This window comes from Carassius gibelio, chromosome B19 (genome assembly GCF_023724105.1).
Source record: "Carassius gibelio isolate Cgi1373 ecotype wild population from Czech Republic chromosome B19, carGib1.2-hapl.c, whole genome shotgun sequence".
Classification (NCBI taxonomy): Eukaryota; Metazoa; Chordata; class Actinopteri; order Cypriniformes; family Cyprinidae; genus Carassius; species Carassius gibelio.
The window spans coordinates 11873438-11888958 of record NC_068414.1 but is presented as its reverse complement, the minus strand read 5'-3'; the positions used below and the strand labels follow the sequence as shown (position 1 = coordinate 11888958).

The window sequence follows — 15521 nt, the reverse complement described above, 5'->3', positions numbered from 1 at the left end:
AGTTTCAGTACCACAGAAATATTAACACCAGTATTGATGTTTATTGATGTTGAATCACTAGTGTGTAATAAACAGCAGCAGTTTTTTGTGTGTGAACGTAACATGCAAGTTTATTTCTTCCATTAAACATTAAGATTCAGATGGATGCAAACCGACTGTGTTTACACTGATGCCTCACCAAGACTGGGATTTTGATCAAGAAATATGATTGTCCACATGTTCGTCCATATTAACCAGCATCTTTAAATCCAGTAAGACAGACTTTGGATAATAAGCTGACCTAGTTGCATGTGTAACTCAACATGTGTGCCTCTTTTAATCTGCATTGTGTGACACATGGATGAAATTAATTCACTGTTAGAAACCTTCCTGGTATCTGAGGAACAATGACGCCATCTGTTGGACGAATATCTCGCCACTACTTGACTACGTTCACTGTCCATGCATCATATTAAAATGTAGATGAACTAGAATACTCGGGAAAAGTTAATTTTTCACTCATTTATTTTTCATTTACGTATGGCCTCGGCTGCAAACGTCAGATGAAGCGACTGACCGTCAGTGAAATGTGGTTGGATCGCTGTCTGCGCGTGACGTCACCAGTGTCCATGCCCTGATCGGATGTACCTGTTGAGTCAGGTAGGTGTACTTACCTGTGTGCGTTCATACGAGCGTGCAGGTCTGATCAATTCCCGTCACTGTTTGCTCTTTGTAGTTCAATTTAAATGTAGTTTATTGAGCACCGGCCGAATATTTGTGGACTAATAGTCAAATCCAGGTCGATCGACCTTTTTGTGCTCTCCGGACTTCCGGCAGAAACTCGTCAGACTGCGACATTTCCCCCATATGGTGTGAGTAAAGTCCAGCAATAACAAACTTCGTTTTTTCTTTATTAACGTTGTTCTTTATCATTGTCTGGCCTATGTAAAATGTTTTCCGCTGTGGTAAACTAGTTCAATAGTTGGTCTGTTTCTAAAAGCCGCATGTCCGTGATTTCCCAGGATTTTTTTTTATTTATTTTTTTTTGCGGCAAACTGCTGTATGTTTTCTGTATGTTAACTTTTCCGAGTTTGTAAATAGTCAGAAGCGGGTTTAAAATACATATGTCTAAAATGTTTATTGGACGTCATCAAACCTAGTTTAATCTGCTTTTAAAATGGCTCTAGAAGTGTTGAAAAACATACTCCGTATTTCGAAATGCAAAACTATTTCCTTGACGATGTTTTTTTTTCTCAAATTGCGTAAGTGTAAATAATAATAATAATAATAATAATAATAAAAAATACGTCTCTCTGATATACAATCTATTAATACAAGCTGTTATTTACATATAGTTAGATTATGAAAATATTAATATAAATGTTATAGTGACAGGTTTTTACTGTTCAGAGTGTTGTGTGGAGATTCCCAGAATTATATTGTCCTCTAAACGTCACCATTAAATTTGAAACAAGTCTGCTTAAAATAGTAAAATGGTACACTTTATATACATATTATATTTATAGTAAACACCGGCAGCAGTAGTGCCAGGATATACTTTATATGTATATAATGCAGTGATTATGTTACAAGTGTAACAGGATGGCATTTTGACTGGACTCGCACTTTATTCATTTATTAAGTGCTTGTTTTCTTTAAAAAGAAACAAACACTAGCTTCTCATTTCTTTTTGTATTCTATTTATTATGATTTTTTTATTTATTATACAATTAGCCTAAAAAAAGCAAACAATAAAAAAGGCCTAACACTATCTTGTTCTATTCTTTATCTATTCTATCAGTTTTTTTATTTTTATTATTATTGTACAATTAAACAAAACCTTGGTATGTGTATTGCATTAGGCTAACTGAGTCTTGTCATGACGCTTGTATAGCACTGTTTTGTTGACTTGATTGCTTCCGTCGTCCTCATTTGTAAGTCACTTTGGATAAAAGGTTAACTAGGCCTAAATGTATTGTATTTTAAAATGTATAGTCCTTTACTGTACATAAGTAATTTAATTTCCATAAGGCTTTAGTCGACACACACTTTTATTGAGGTGAAAGTTTTACTTTCACTATCATATTAACAATGAGGCAAGAAAGCAAACACAAAACAGCTCTTAAACTGGTTGGTTTGCATCTCCTAGGGAAATTTGGGACAACTCGCTGCAGTTTTGTTACGAGGCTGTTTGCAAGTGAAAGGAAAATCCTTCGTCTCCTCCCAGTTTTCTCCTATTATGTCTGTTTCTCTTTAACAGACCCTGAGGCCTGAGTCCAGCGTCAGGGAACAGTAGAAACAGCCACCAGAGGAGGGTCTGGGCCGAGTGTTGTCCCTATGGAGAGCACCCCGTCCTGGACCAGTGGTCCAAATGGGGAAGGGCCATACCGAGAGCGCTCTGTCGACCCCGTCGAGACTGAGATCCAGCACTTCGGAGTGAGACACAAAGTCAACAAGGATGCCAATGGAAATACGACCGGACCAGAGACCGTAAGCTTTCTCCCGGTCAAAGAGGAGCCCGTCTCGGGGACGTGTGTGTGCGGACCGTGTGCTTCTGTGAGGAGCTGCAGGAGGCTCTTCTGCAGTGTTTTGACTTGTGGACTGTACCGCGTGTGCCGGCGCTTGCCTTGTCTCGTTTCGAGCGAAAGCTCCGCTCCCAAAGTGCCGGTGGAGACCCAGTCCAGTCCTCCACAGACGGAGAACGGCTTCTATTCCGACATCCGCATTGGTGGCGTCAAAGTGGACCCGTCCGTCTTTGAAGAAGATGACGATCACGTGTCGTTCTCCACTTCCAAATTCGAGATGGACAGTCCGAGTTACTTCAGTAGCTTACCGGAGGATGAGTTGATCTACGGCAGCGGGATGGAAGACGTGGACAAACTCATCACCCGGAAGCTCATGGAGGTCTTCTCCGAGTTCGAGATCAACGAGCTGGCCAAGTGCACCACGGACTCCATGTTCCTGCGGCGTTCCCGGGAGATCAGTCAGCTGATCTCGGACATCGTGGAGGAGCACAACATGCAGGAGCAGGAGGCCGAGTGCCGGCTGGTGCGAGAGATCATTCGCATCAGCACACGCAAGAGTAAGAAGAAGCCGGCGGTCCGGCCCCAGGAGCTGCAGCGGGACAGCGGCAATGACACCTGGAACAGCAAGAGGAACAGCCAGAAGAGCAGCTTCAACTCCACCGGCGATGGAAGTGAGTGGAAAACACGTTCTGTGTCTATCTACACTAGTAAAAAAAATATAGAGCTGGGAAGATAAATCGATGCATCGCGAATCGAAAAAATGACTGAGATTTGATGAATGCATTGCGATTCTTTCTTGAGTCATTTCTCAGTTTAGTTTTGAACAGCAGATCCTTCAGAAGCAGCCACCATACTCCACTCGTTTCCAAATCCTTACAAACACCTCAACCTAAAATAGTCATTTATAGAGTTTGCAAAGGTTGAAGTGAAGGGTGTTCACAGTGGGCTGTGTTTACATGAACCTTGCCTTGTAAAAGCACTTTGAGCTGAGGTGAAATCAGGTCAATGGGATTTGGCCAAGTGAGGATCAACATGTCCCTGGATCAACATTATTCTTCAAAAATAGAGACCCAACACTTTCCCTACCCCTAAACCTAACCCTACCCGTAACTTATCCCTGAAATCAGAGGGAAATGGCAATTTAATAACAATGATGTAGAAGCACGTAGCTGGTTGTAAGGCTAAAATTGACATTTCCTGTAAACGTATACCTCAATTCTGATTGGTTGATTGGAATGTTGATCCAGGAACACGTCGCACTTGGTGAAATCACGCTCACTGTGAAATTACCTGACTCGGACAAACACAGAAGCGCTCTTCAACATCTGTGTGGTTTAGAAACTAGATTAGAGTGGCGTCTGATGTTAAAAAATAAGCTCCGAATCGATTCTGGAGAGAATCGTAATGCATTCAGAAGATCTCCGAATCTGTTTTGCGTTGATTTATCATTGCAGCCCTAGTAACAAAAGTAATATACATAAAATACATTTCATCTGCTGACATAACTCTTGAGACTTACTGCTATACAAATGATAATTAACTCTTGAGCAGAACTCCTGAATGAGTCTAGAATCAGTCGATCAAAAACACAGACGAGGAAGCCGTAGAAACGAGGGGTCGCATTGCATGTAAAAAATGATGCGATCATCAACACTAACCGCATATAAATGAAAACTGCCTATTGTTACCGAGTGAAATGTGGATCCAGGAAGTGCAGAAGGACTGGACAAGCTTCGGGGTGCTGAAGGAAGCGATCTGCTTTATCTCTGCATTGATCTTCATGATAAATATGATCCAGATGAAGTGTTTGATAAATGTTTTGCACGTTTGGTTTGTGAAACCTACTAATTCCTTGCTACTTCGTACAAATTCGTACAACCTCACTCATACAAATTCATTCTATCGACATGAGAAGGGCATAAAAGGCCTTAAAGCTAGAGTGAAACAGACACTTTTGGCCTTTTGCAAACATTAAACTGTGGGCATCATTCAGACACGTTTCTTTCCCAACTTTAGTGGAACACAAAAGGCTTTTTTATATATATCTTTTAAAAGTGAATGGTTTCAGATGCTGTCATGTTCTTGTTGGCAGATATATTTAGAAAGTAAGATTGAGTCAGTAACTTTGGCTTTATTAGTATCCGGAGTGCACCTGGAAATCACTGCTTGCCATGTGTTGCATACAGTGACATCTGGATGAGTAAATAAACCGTTTTGTTCTGTCTCTAGAGTTGCAGATTTCAATGGAGAGGTCAGATGACATTGAAGCCAGGAAGTTACGCAACAACAGTAGCCAGTGTAAGTACAGTATTTGCTTTTATGAGATCTTTTCAAACATTGGTTTTACTTAAAATAACAAAACTGTGATTGATTATGGCAATACGAAAGCATGCATAGGATGCATTTCACCCCAAAGCTATTTTCATGACTATATTAAAATTCCCATGATGTATGAATGCAGTTTGAATATTTGTTTTTCAATAATACACATCAGTTCATACACAAAGGTTGCACATTTATAATGTCATAAAAGGTCTAGATTTTTTTTACAATGTTCTGAACTTTCTATTCATCAAATAATCTTGAAAAAATCTGAGATTAGAGTGATTTCTGAAGATCACGTGACACTGAAGACGAGGAGGAGTGATGCTGAAAATACAGCTGCACATCACAGAAATAAATGACTTTACATTTAAATGTTATGTTATTTTAATATTAAATTTAGCACCATTACGGTTTACTGTATTCTTGATCGGATTAATGCAAAAGGGTCTTGTTTCAAAAGCATTTATAAATCGTATAGAGCCCCAACTTTAGTGTATATTACAATATTTATATGTATTTAACAATAATTTCACATTACAGTAATGGGAATAAGATTTAATGATCCTTATAAAATAAAAGTAATATTGCAGTGCAAAAAAAAAATAAAGAATCACAACGGTTCTAAAACTGTTGCTTTTTTCTTTTCTTTTTTTACCCTGCAAAATATCTTTTTATTTTTCTGTTTGTTTGATTTTGGGGTGAAATATGACCGGGACTTTCATGAGATTCACCCGCGGTCTGTTTTTCCTAAACGAAGCGTAGTCCTCTAGCTAGTGTAGTTAGCGGCTCCCTGCGTGTATTAAAGGCTGTTGAGTGGCTCTGGAAGAATGCGAGGGGTGTGTGGGTTTGCCACAAACAATGCTCCCCTGTCTGGCAGCCATCTGATCGCTTACACTCCTCTGAATTTGAATGTCTCTCTTTTCCTCATCAGCGCTGCTTTACCCCTCCCCTCTGTTTGCTTGATGTTGTTTTCATGCTCTGCAGTGTTGGCAAGCAACCGCTGGATTTTGTGCCATTATAGAAGCATTTGTGGGAACGTGAAGTTAAGAGTATGACAACGTTCAGTACGGCGTTCTGAGAGCACAGATTTGTTACTTGCTTTCTGTAGTTTCATGTACTGTTTTATCATGTTAAAATATTTAAGTGTCTTTCTGTCTCTCTCTCTCTCTGTTTTTGGTCAGACACATAATCACACATTCACAGTCTCCTCTAAAAACAAGCTGGCTGTTTTTTCCTGCTGTGTTTCTGAGAATGAGATGTAAATATCCTCTTCACCTGTGAAATGAGATTCAAATGCAGTGAGTTGAGAGCTTATTCGAAGGCTGTGCGTTTTCTGTTCAGCTCAACCCATGTGAAAAACAAATACACTTTAAAAACAGAAATAATGTACTGTACCAGATTAAACTCGAGTGAACCAATATAATATTTTCTGACACTTAACTGTTACGTACAAATAAATAAAAAATACTAATGTATATTCAGTGCAATTCAAGGTCAATCATTCGACCTTTGACTTATCTTTATATGTATTTCCATAATTCAGTTGTCTTTGAAACATGGTTAAAATGTACTGTTGAATGCACTGACAAGCCTTTAACATGTTGTAATGATGCAGTTGCACTTAATAATATTAATATTGTAATATTGAATAACACGATACAGTTAAAATAATCAAGTACTTCTCATGTGCTTTAGTATGTTAGTCAATGCATCAAAATAGATGTACTTTAAAGCACAATAAAAGTAGAACTTTTGGCGTTTAATTTACAAAGTGCACATTTTAAAAGCATACTTGTGTCAACAAAGTCATGGAAGTGTCTAAGTCCGTTAACTGGGCTTTTATTTCTGTTCAGATTGTGTTTTACCTGCAAGTCCAGCGTTTTGAAAATATATTTTTTTATGATTTTACGTGCACTACAGGTGCACATCGAGAACAATTACTTGCACTTCTTGTTTCCGTTCACAAGGGAAGTGTAGTTCAGAACTACCTCTAACAGAACCGCATTACATTGTGAAGGATTTATGATTCATGAATAAACCATACGCAGAGCAGCAGGAACAGGAGCAGTTTTCTCTCTACATTATGTTTCCATAACTGGACTTCAGTTAGTTTTGTACAAATGTAATTTGATCTGTGAGCTCAGAAGTCTAGGACTTCAGAATGAGCTCGGTTCGGGTTTCTCACGATTGAACTCCTTCATTAACTCGAGTCTTTCATCTCCGTTTGCTCTCCCTGCAGCGTTCTCTCCGGGCTTCCAGGAGACCGGTGTGCGGATCACATCGGACGCTCCTCTGCTCCCCAGCAGCGTACGAGCGTGAGCGTGTCCCGTCTTCATTTCCACACAGATGAGTGCTCCTGAAGAAGATGTCCCCTGGCTTGGAGTCAGCGGCCGATTTTGAAGTGTACCCCTAAAAATTGTGATTTGATGGGTAGATGTTTTAGCATATCTCAAATGATAGGTGTGTTTATGTATCTATTTCATATTTTCCTGAGAGGGATGTGTGAAGTACCTCAGCGTCGCTGTCCAGAAGACACAAGTGACTCGCAGAGAATGAAGAATGAGAAGCAGTCTGTATGGCCATAATAGGCCTGATGCTTTCATAATGATTTAACTTTCCATGCATTTCTGCCTTTTCAAGAGATTTTTCATCCAAAAACGAAACTTCTGTCATTTTATTAAAAACACAGTGGCTTTTGAAGACTTGTAATGTAGCAAATGAGTCATATAGACTACTTTTTAATGATTTTATCCTCAAAGATTGGCAAGAATATTGTTCAGAAAATGGAAGAAAGTTTTTCCTTTGTACATTTTTGACTTTTAAATAGTGAACTGTTCCTTTACTGCTAAGATGAAGAATGTATTGGTCAAATGTTGGCACTCGAGTGAAGTTTGTTGAGCCAGAATGAATGTTAAAGAGTTTTAAATGGGCCTGGATGCTTATTTAAACGTCCATAGAAACAACTCATGCACTTGCCATATGCAAAATCTAGGATAGCATCTAATTAATGCTTTATTTTCATGTATTTTAATGGTGCAAGAGTAAAAAAAAATATCTTATGTAAGACTGCTTTGTTTGCTTAATAATAAAATCTTTGCTGCACGTAGATGTTACACAGTGTGCATGGTTTTTCTCAGAAACCTGATAAAAACTGAAGTTGTGCATGTGCTTTCAGTGAAGACGTCAGCAGAGTAAATGCACAGTGTTCAATCAGTTGCATCTGAAGCATGCACATAAAGACATTTTTCCCATCATGCATCCTGCGGCACAGGTGAGGCAGGACACGGTGCCAGAACACAACTGTTTAAATGATGATTCATAGCACACAATGTCACACTCAGTGTGTAAATACAGCGGGCTTCGTATATATATCGAAACCATAAAACCTCCAGAGACTACCAGGAAATCGTTGAGCAGAAAGTGATATTTGCTTAAGGAGAAAGGACAGAGGAATATGTGGTTCAGCAAACACTTGAAACTGATCCTTTCTATCGCCTTCGACACTTTAGGATTCATAGACTTTTAAGTTTCTGTCTTAAGGTTAAATTCAGTGAAAGTCTCATGTTTGGACAACACTTATGAAACACAATGCCTGCGATCAAATGGATTAGTAGTCCTGCAGGCTTTTATGGGAAAAATGGTTTTGGAGGAGTTATTTGCACTAGGTTTAATAATGATTTATTGATATTTAAACTATCGCTCAGGATGTCAGAAGAGCTGTTTTAACACATCGTCCCCCTTTGTGATTTACGAAGTCTTTATCTATGAATTTATAAAGAAACGCACAGACAGCTGGTGCATTATTTGCAAAGGCGTTATGATATATGCAGTTATGACTAGTTTCAGACAACACTCTTAAAAATAAAGCTCCTGTATTGGCACTGATGGTTGCTTCCCAAGGAACATACATCTCCATTGCGTTTAGAGTCGAAAAAAGATATTAGGATTCTTCAAATGTTCTACACAATAAAAGTAATGATTCTTTTTAGAACTGAAAGCTTCTTCTATTGCATCGCTGTGAAAACCCCCTTTGGAGCCTTTATATTTTAAGTGTGTACCTCATGTTTTTGGCATGTATATAGCCACACTGTCTCTTGATATGTGCACTAATCATTAAGTCTATCCTACACAGAGCAGAGCAGTGTTTACAGCGCTTTTAACCACAACCCATTCACTTCTTGACTCTTAGCCTAGATACACCGGCCCATAAACCACAGCAACACGACCTCACACAACCTGTGCAGTCAGTGGCTTACAGATCTGTCTCTGTAGACCACAGTAGACCACAGTTGTGTGGTTGTAATGCAATCGTGTTCTGTGTCAGTCAATCATTTATGAATCAGTCTGATTCCTTCATGTCATTTGTTCAGTATCAAATAAGACTAGATGTGATTAAGCATTGGCTTACTGTCGCTGCTGTATCAGTTTAACAACAATCCACCCTTCTTTATTGAAGCCTCCTCTGGGGGTTTTGCAGGGTAATTTGTGTGTTTGTCAAACCTTTCTACGTCCAGGATGTCTCTATGAATCATCAGGTGTATGATTCATCTACTCCACGTGGTTTAGGTAGCATCGAAACCCAAGCTTGTCGTACCTGAGGGGAGATACTGAGACATGTGATGCTTTCTGGGTGTATTTGTAGATGTAGCTGGGGACAGTTGTGTACTATGAATAATATAAGAGGTATAAGGACGTTTTATTAGTTGAATTAAGGTGTGTTTGTGCAGTACTATAAGCCTGGAGTCATGATTTTATGTCTGCTCATATAAAAACAGAGCTCTGACAGCAACAGCAAACAAACACAACAGGTTTGACGAGCTCTTGTCACAGAACAGGGAATAACAACACTGCCTTCATATCGGCGCTCAACAGAGACGAGCTCAGAGATCTTTTAAAGGAACAGTTCACACAAAAATGGACAGTTTAGCCGAAACTGTCCTCACCCTAAGGGCATCAAAAATGATTCCTCATCAGATTTGGAGAAAGAAAAGTAGCATTGCATCACTTGTTCACCAGTGGATCCTCTGCAGTGGATGGGTGCCGTCAGAATAAGAGTCTAAACAGCTGATAAAAACATCACAATAATCCACACCACTCCAGTACATCAGTTAACATCTAGTGAATTGTTTTAAACATGTTTTAAATATGTAACCGCTCCGATTTTTCCATTGCCTTTCGGACTATTGCAGAAAATAAGCTCTGAGACCAATACAGATTTTGTGATAATATGAGATAATATTCAGAAATGAACACAGAAATCCTGCATACAACTGCATTAAAGGGATAGTTCTGTCATTAATTACTCATCCTCATGTCCTTCCAAACCTGTAAGACCTTCATTTCACCCTCAGAACACAAATTAGGATATTTCTGAGGAAATCCGAGAGCTTTGACCTTCTGTAGACTGCAAGGGAACTACCACGATCAAGGCTCAGGAGCGTAGCAAGAGATCATTAAAATAGTTCATGAGACATCAGTGGTTCAACCGTAATTTTATCAAGCTGCGAGAATACTTTTGTGTGCAAAGAAAACAGAAAAAAATGGCTTTATTCAGTAAAAAGCTAAATGTAGGCTACAAAGGAACTACACCGTGGTCACATGACTTCAACATCACCATCACGGAGTCTTCACAACTTTATTTAAAATCTACAAAAAACAAACAAAAAATCGGCTGGCTTTTAAAAAACATATTGACTCTGAAATGATGGAAGTGAAAGTTAAAAAATGCTAACTGTTCACTGTTTGACAATAATCTCATGCAGGAGTTTATGGAGATCCATCTGGCCAGCGATGGGTCTGAAGAACAGCTCTGTCACCAGGCTTTGGGCCTCCGTCTGTAGAGCGCTGGCCGTGAAGAGCAGGTGGTTGAGTGAGCGCTGATCTGTGGGACACGTCTGTAACAGTCCTGCCATCTCTTCTGAGCTCCTCGGTCCAGCAGCATCTGACACAACACAACAGCTTGTCACCACCATCTCTTCCACATCTCAAACATCACACAACCAGAAGAAAACAGAATACAGGAACCGCACTGCACACGACTGGTTTATATAACAGATTATATATACAGCAGAGTAACCAAAGGTGTAGTTCCTCACATTATGAACATGGGCACTGTAAACTGAGTGGTGGATCTATTGTTGTATCATTTCAAATGTAATTAACTTCTTTTGTGAAACGTTTTGCTTGAAATGTGTGCTATCAACTTAAATTATATGCAAGGGATGAAATTGATATACAGTGAAAATATATAACTAAGTCTCTTGAGTATAAATGTATAGTATTTACATGACAAAAAAAGTAGAAAAATATTTTAATATAACTGTGTTTATATGTTTTATGTGAATACGATCAGGTCAATGCATATTAAAGCTATACTAACTGTTTTTATATATAAGAGCAAAATAATAGGATATTATTAATGTGAGGTGCAAAACGGATTGCTATCGTCACTTCATAAACAGAGAAGTAGTTCAAGCTGTGGGCAGCGTTTAAGCTGAAACTGAAAAAGGCCATCCATGGATGAATCACAACAGTACCCTTGTGAAAATTAACCATGGTTTTACTACAAATAAAACCATAAAACCATAGTTCCTATAGTTAAACCATGGTAACCACAAATTAACCATGGTTTTGCTATATTAACCATAGTTTAACCATGGTATTTGAAGTAAATCTGTGGTTATACAAACGGTAGTCAACACGCCAAAAAACCATAGGTTACTACAGTTTTACTATAATAAAACCATGGTTATTTTTTGTAAGGGTAAACCTCCAGGGAATCACGGTTGTAGAAACAAACGAAAATCATAAATAATTTGCCCATCCGCTGTGGTAAGATTTATCCGCGTGTTTGTTCATCGGTTCCTCGAACCGTGTTCATCCGCAGCAGAACCGAAGCACGAGTGCACGACCAAAACAGTGTTCTTCCGCGAGATTGATCCAGTGTATTTTTAACCTCTAGAGGGCCACAGTTACACACCAGTGCAGCTAAACGAGAAAGCACAGTATTTATCATCTGAACCTTCACCTGCAAGTTTAAAAATAAACATTATGTCTGCAGACGGGGAGGATTATAGCACCACATTCCCTCAGTGACATGACACGGACTACTATGAATGTGCATTGAACAACTGTATTTTCATTAACTAACATTATAAAAGATGAATAGCTAAATGCTGATGGCTCTATTTGTTATTATCAGTTATCTATTTGATGAATTATGTTTACAAATGCATGCATATATATATAATACAGAGTATAACATATATAAATATACATTACATAAATTGACACCATATTGAATAGCATACCGTTAAAATTATAATGAAGTAACTCCTTTTTGTATGTTAGTCATAGGTGTACTTATTTAAAATGAATGCAACAAAATTATTATTAATGTGATTTTAAATGTATTTGAAGGTAAAACTTTCCATTCAACAATATTATGAAGTGCACTTTTTTTTAAGTGTATTTAAGTGTATTAGGTAACATTAGCCATGAAAGTGAACTCTCTTTTAGTACACTTAACTGGACATTTACTTTATTACTTTATTTTTTTTTTAAAGATTTGAAGCACACAACATGTGCACATTCAATACAATTAAGCACACTTTATGCCATGTTCATGCATTCATTTTCTTCTCAAACTCACCTGGACTGAACAGCACTGCACTTTTGAGTCCAGCATACTCTCCGAGACTCAGATCCAGACTCCAGACGGTGTTGAGGAACGTCTTGAGCCTGTGCACTCCTCCCAGGGTGGGCCGGCGCTCGTCTGGTTTCTGCCGTCCGCTCATCAGTATGTTTCTAAGGATGCTGGCCGCAGGGACCACCCTCACCTCGAAAGTGACGTGCTCCTGAGCGAGACCCAGGAGGAAGAGCGCCACCCAGCGCTTCTCAACAAGCACGAGCCGGTCCCCGAGCGCCAGTTTTCGGAAGGAGGGTAAGCTCTTCATGAAGTGAATGGTTCTCATCAGGACCCCGAAGGCCACGCGGCAGGTGGTCTCTGGGTTTCTCAAGCACACCAGACACTGACAGTGACAGCCGCGTGTGTCTGGGTAACCGTCACATTCACGGTTCAGGATGTTGAAGAGAAGCCCTCGAGGATGTCTCATCTTCCTCTGGTGTGAAGCTGTTGTCATTGGGACAGTGCGCCCAGGCTTATGTATAGCAGCTCATGTAATATGTGACTAATCTTCAGCCTTGACCTCTCTGAGCCGGACCAGACCGTTACCTTTGAAGGAAAAGGTTTCCTCCACGTGGAGACGGTAAGGTTCACGAGCTGAATCATGGTCAGCATGGGGAAAGCAGGGGTTAATGACATTTATCACGCTCGGCTGTCATTAACTCAGTCTGTACCGAGTCCCCAAGGACTAATAGAGTCGTTTTATCTTGGCTTCGGGCTTGAGTTTGGGCCAAAAGTTAAGTATGTTAATATACAGTAATCTAAACAGATAAAAGTGTTCTGTGTGTCTTTTTCTTGGAGGTTTATATCACTGTTTGTTATTCATTAGTAGCGGATGCAGTGGCTATATTCTACTGTTTGAAGAGTGATGTCGGTATCCTTCATTTGTATTTCAGCGTGTATTATACGAGTCGCTAAAGCCTTCTGAGAGTCTGAGATAACAGACCCAGTGATTTGTTATCTTGCTCACAGGTTGAGCTCTCGGTCATTCACCTCAAATTATTATCATATTAATCAACATTTGTGTTCAGAAGCAGACATGATGAATAAGGGGACATCAAATCTATATTCAAGCAAATAATGTCAGAATAAACAGAAAAAAAGACACAATATCAATTGGACATGTGTGTGTGTGTGGTGTTTTATTGTGTTAGTTAGCTGCATTTTTTTGTTATTTTTTAACCTAATCAAAATAACCCAACTGCAGATTGAATGAGATTAATTCGAACGAACAATGAAAAAAACAGGATTTTTAAAATTTGTTTTTGCAAATTAACTCTTCACACACACACACACACACACACACACATTACTATTCTTATCAATATTGTCACATCATTATGCACTTTCGTGACCATGCTGATAATTAAATCTTATATACACTGTTTAATCCATATACAAATTAAATGTAGCTGACAATCTAATAAGGGAATAATGGGAAGAAACCTGAAATATCATTTGCTCAGGAACTGTAATTCATTTTATTATTTTATTTTTGTGCTGTCAAGTGATTAATCCTGATTAGTCACATCTAAAATAAAACCTTTTGTTGACATAATGTGTGTACTGTGTATATTTGTTATGTATAAATACACACACATTACAGTATATATGTTAATGCATTTATATAGTCATATTCTTATATTTTACATTATATAAAAATATATTTAATATGTATAAAAAACATATTTTTATTAATGATATATATATGTATTTGTTTATATTTATATATAAATAAATAATATACACAGTACACACACATATTATGTAAACAAATTTTTTTTTAAATTAATTTTTAGATTAATCATTTAACAGCACTAAAAATACACACACATCTTTTTCATATACGTATTAGCATGCATATGTACAGTATACAGTACAGACCAAAAGTTTGGACACACCTTCTCATTCAAAGAGTTTTCTTTATTTTCATGACTAAAATTATAGAGTCACACTGAAGGCATCAAGGGCTATTTGAGCAAGAAGGAGAGTGATGGGGTGCTGCTCCAGATGACCTGGCCTCCATAGTCACCGGACCTGAACCCAATCGAGATGGTTTAGGGGTGAGCTGGACCGCAGACAGAAGGCAACAAGTGCTAAGCATCTCTCGGGGAACTCCTTCAAGACTGTTGAAGACCATTTCAGGTGACTACCTCTTGAAGCTCATCAGGAGAATGCCAAGAGTGTGCAAAGCAGTAATCAAAGCAAAAGGTGCTACTTTGAAGAACCTACAATATGACATATTTTCTGTTTTTTCACACTTTTTTGTTATGTATATAATTCCACATGTGTTAATTCATAGTTTTGATGCCTTCAATGTGAATCTACAATTTTCATAATCATGAAAATAAAGAAAACTCTTTGAATGAGAAGGTGTGTCCAAACTTTTGGTCTGCACACACAAACACACACAAACATTTATATATAATTAACTTTTTTAACATGCATGCATGTGTATGTATACTGTATATAAAAATTACAGTAAACAGAGTTCGAACATATAGATTATGTAAACAAAAACTATTATTTTGAGATGCCACATCATGCGATTAATCACGATTAATTCTTCGACAGCACTACTTTATTAATTTCGTTTTATTTATTTTTTTATTTTTTTTATTGCATGTTCTCTTGTTGGCCACTGTTGCCCATGGGATAGGATACTGATGCTGCCCTTTTTGTGAGTTATTGTGAATTTGTTTTTTGACAAGAGCTTTACTTAAACGTAATATAACGATAATATTAATTAAATAAATAAAAAGTATATATATATATATATATATATATATATATATATATATATATATATATATATATATATATATATATATATATATATATATATATATATATATATATATATACACGTGTATAAGTGTATCAGGGTCTCTAGAAAGTTCTTCTCTAGATAGAAAGCTCGTCTTGTCTCATCTGAAAGCGTTTAGACCCGCCCCCTCCTTGACGGCTTCCCGAGGCTGCCGGCTGATTGGTTTGTGCTTATGTCCTTC

The 15521-nt window shown here is 38.1% G+C and overlaps 2 protein-coding genes across 3 annotated transcripts; one reads left to right on the top strand and one right to left on the bottom strand.

Annotated features, from left to right (window-relative positions):
• Positions 1-501: 501 nt before the first annotated feature.
• On the top strand, positions 502-7935 carry LOC127979295 (keratinocyte differentiation factor 1-like). 2 transcript variants are annotated; one of them, XM_052584653.1, is made up of 4 exons: positions 502-639; positions 2240-3175; positions 4734-4802; positions 7069-7935. In XM_052584653.1, exons 2-4 carry the CDS (start codon positions 2317-2319, stop codon positions 7146-7148), a joined length of 1008 nt encoding a protein of 335 aa, XP_052440613.1. In that variant the 5' UTR covers positions 502-639; positions 2240-2316; the 3' UTR covers positions 7149-7935. The 2 variants fall into 2 exon arrangements, with proteins under 2 accessions (XP_052440613.1, XP_052440614.1); XM_052584654.1 differs by having other exon boundaries at positions 624-851.
• Positions 7936-10450: 2515 nt separating this feature from the next.
• On the bottom strand, positions 10451-13028 carry nr0b2b (nuclear receptor subfamily 0, group B, member 2b). The gene is made up of 2 exons (XM_052584658.1): positions 12481-13028; positions 10451-10770 (listed from the first exon to the last, which is right to left on the bottom strand). Exons 1-2 carry the CDS (start codon positions 12968-12970, stop codon positions 10565-10567), a joined length of 696 nt encoding a protein of 231 aa, XP_052440618.1. The 5' UTR covers positions 12971-13028; the 3' UTR covers positions 10451-10564.
• Positions 13029-15521: the final 2493 nt, after the last annotated feature.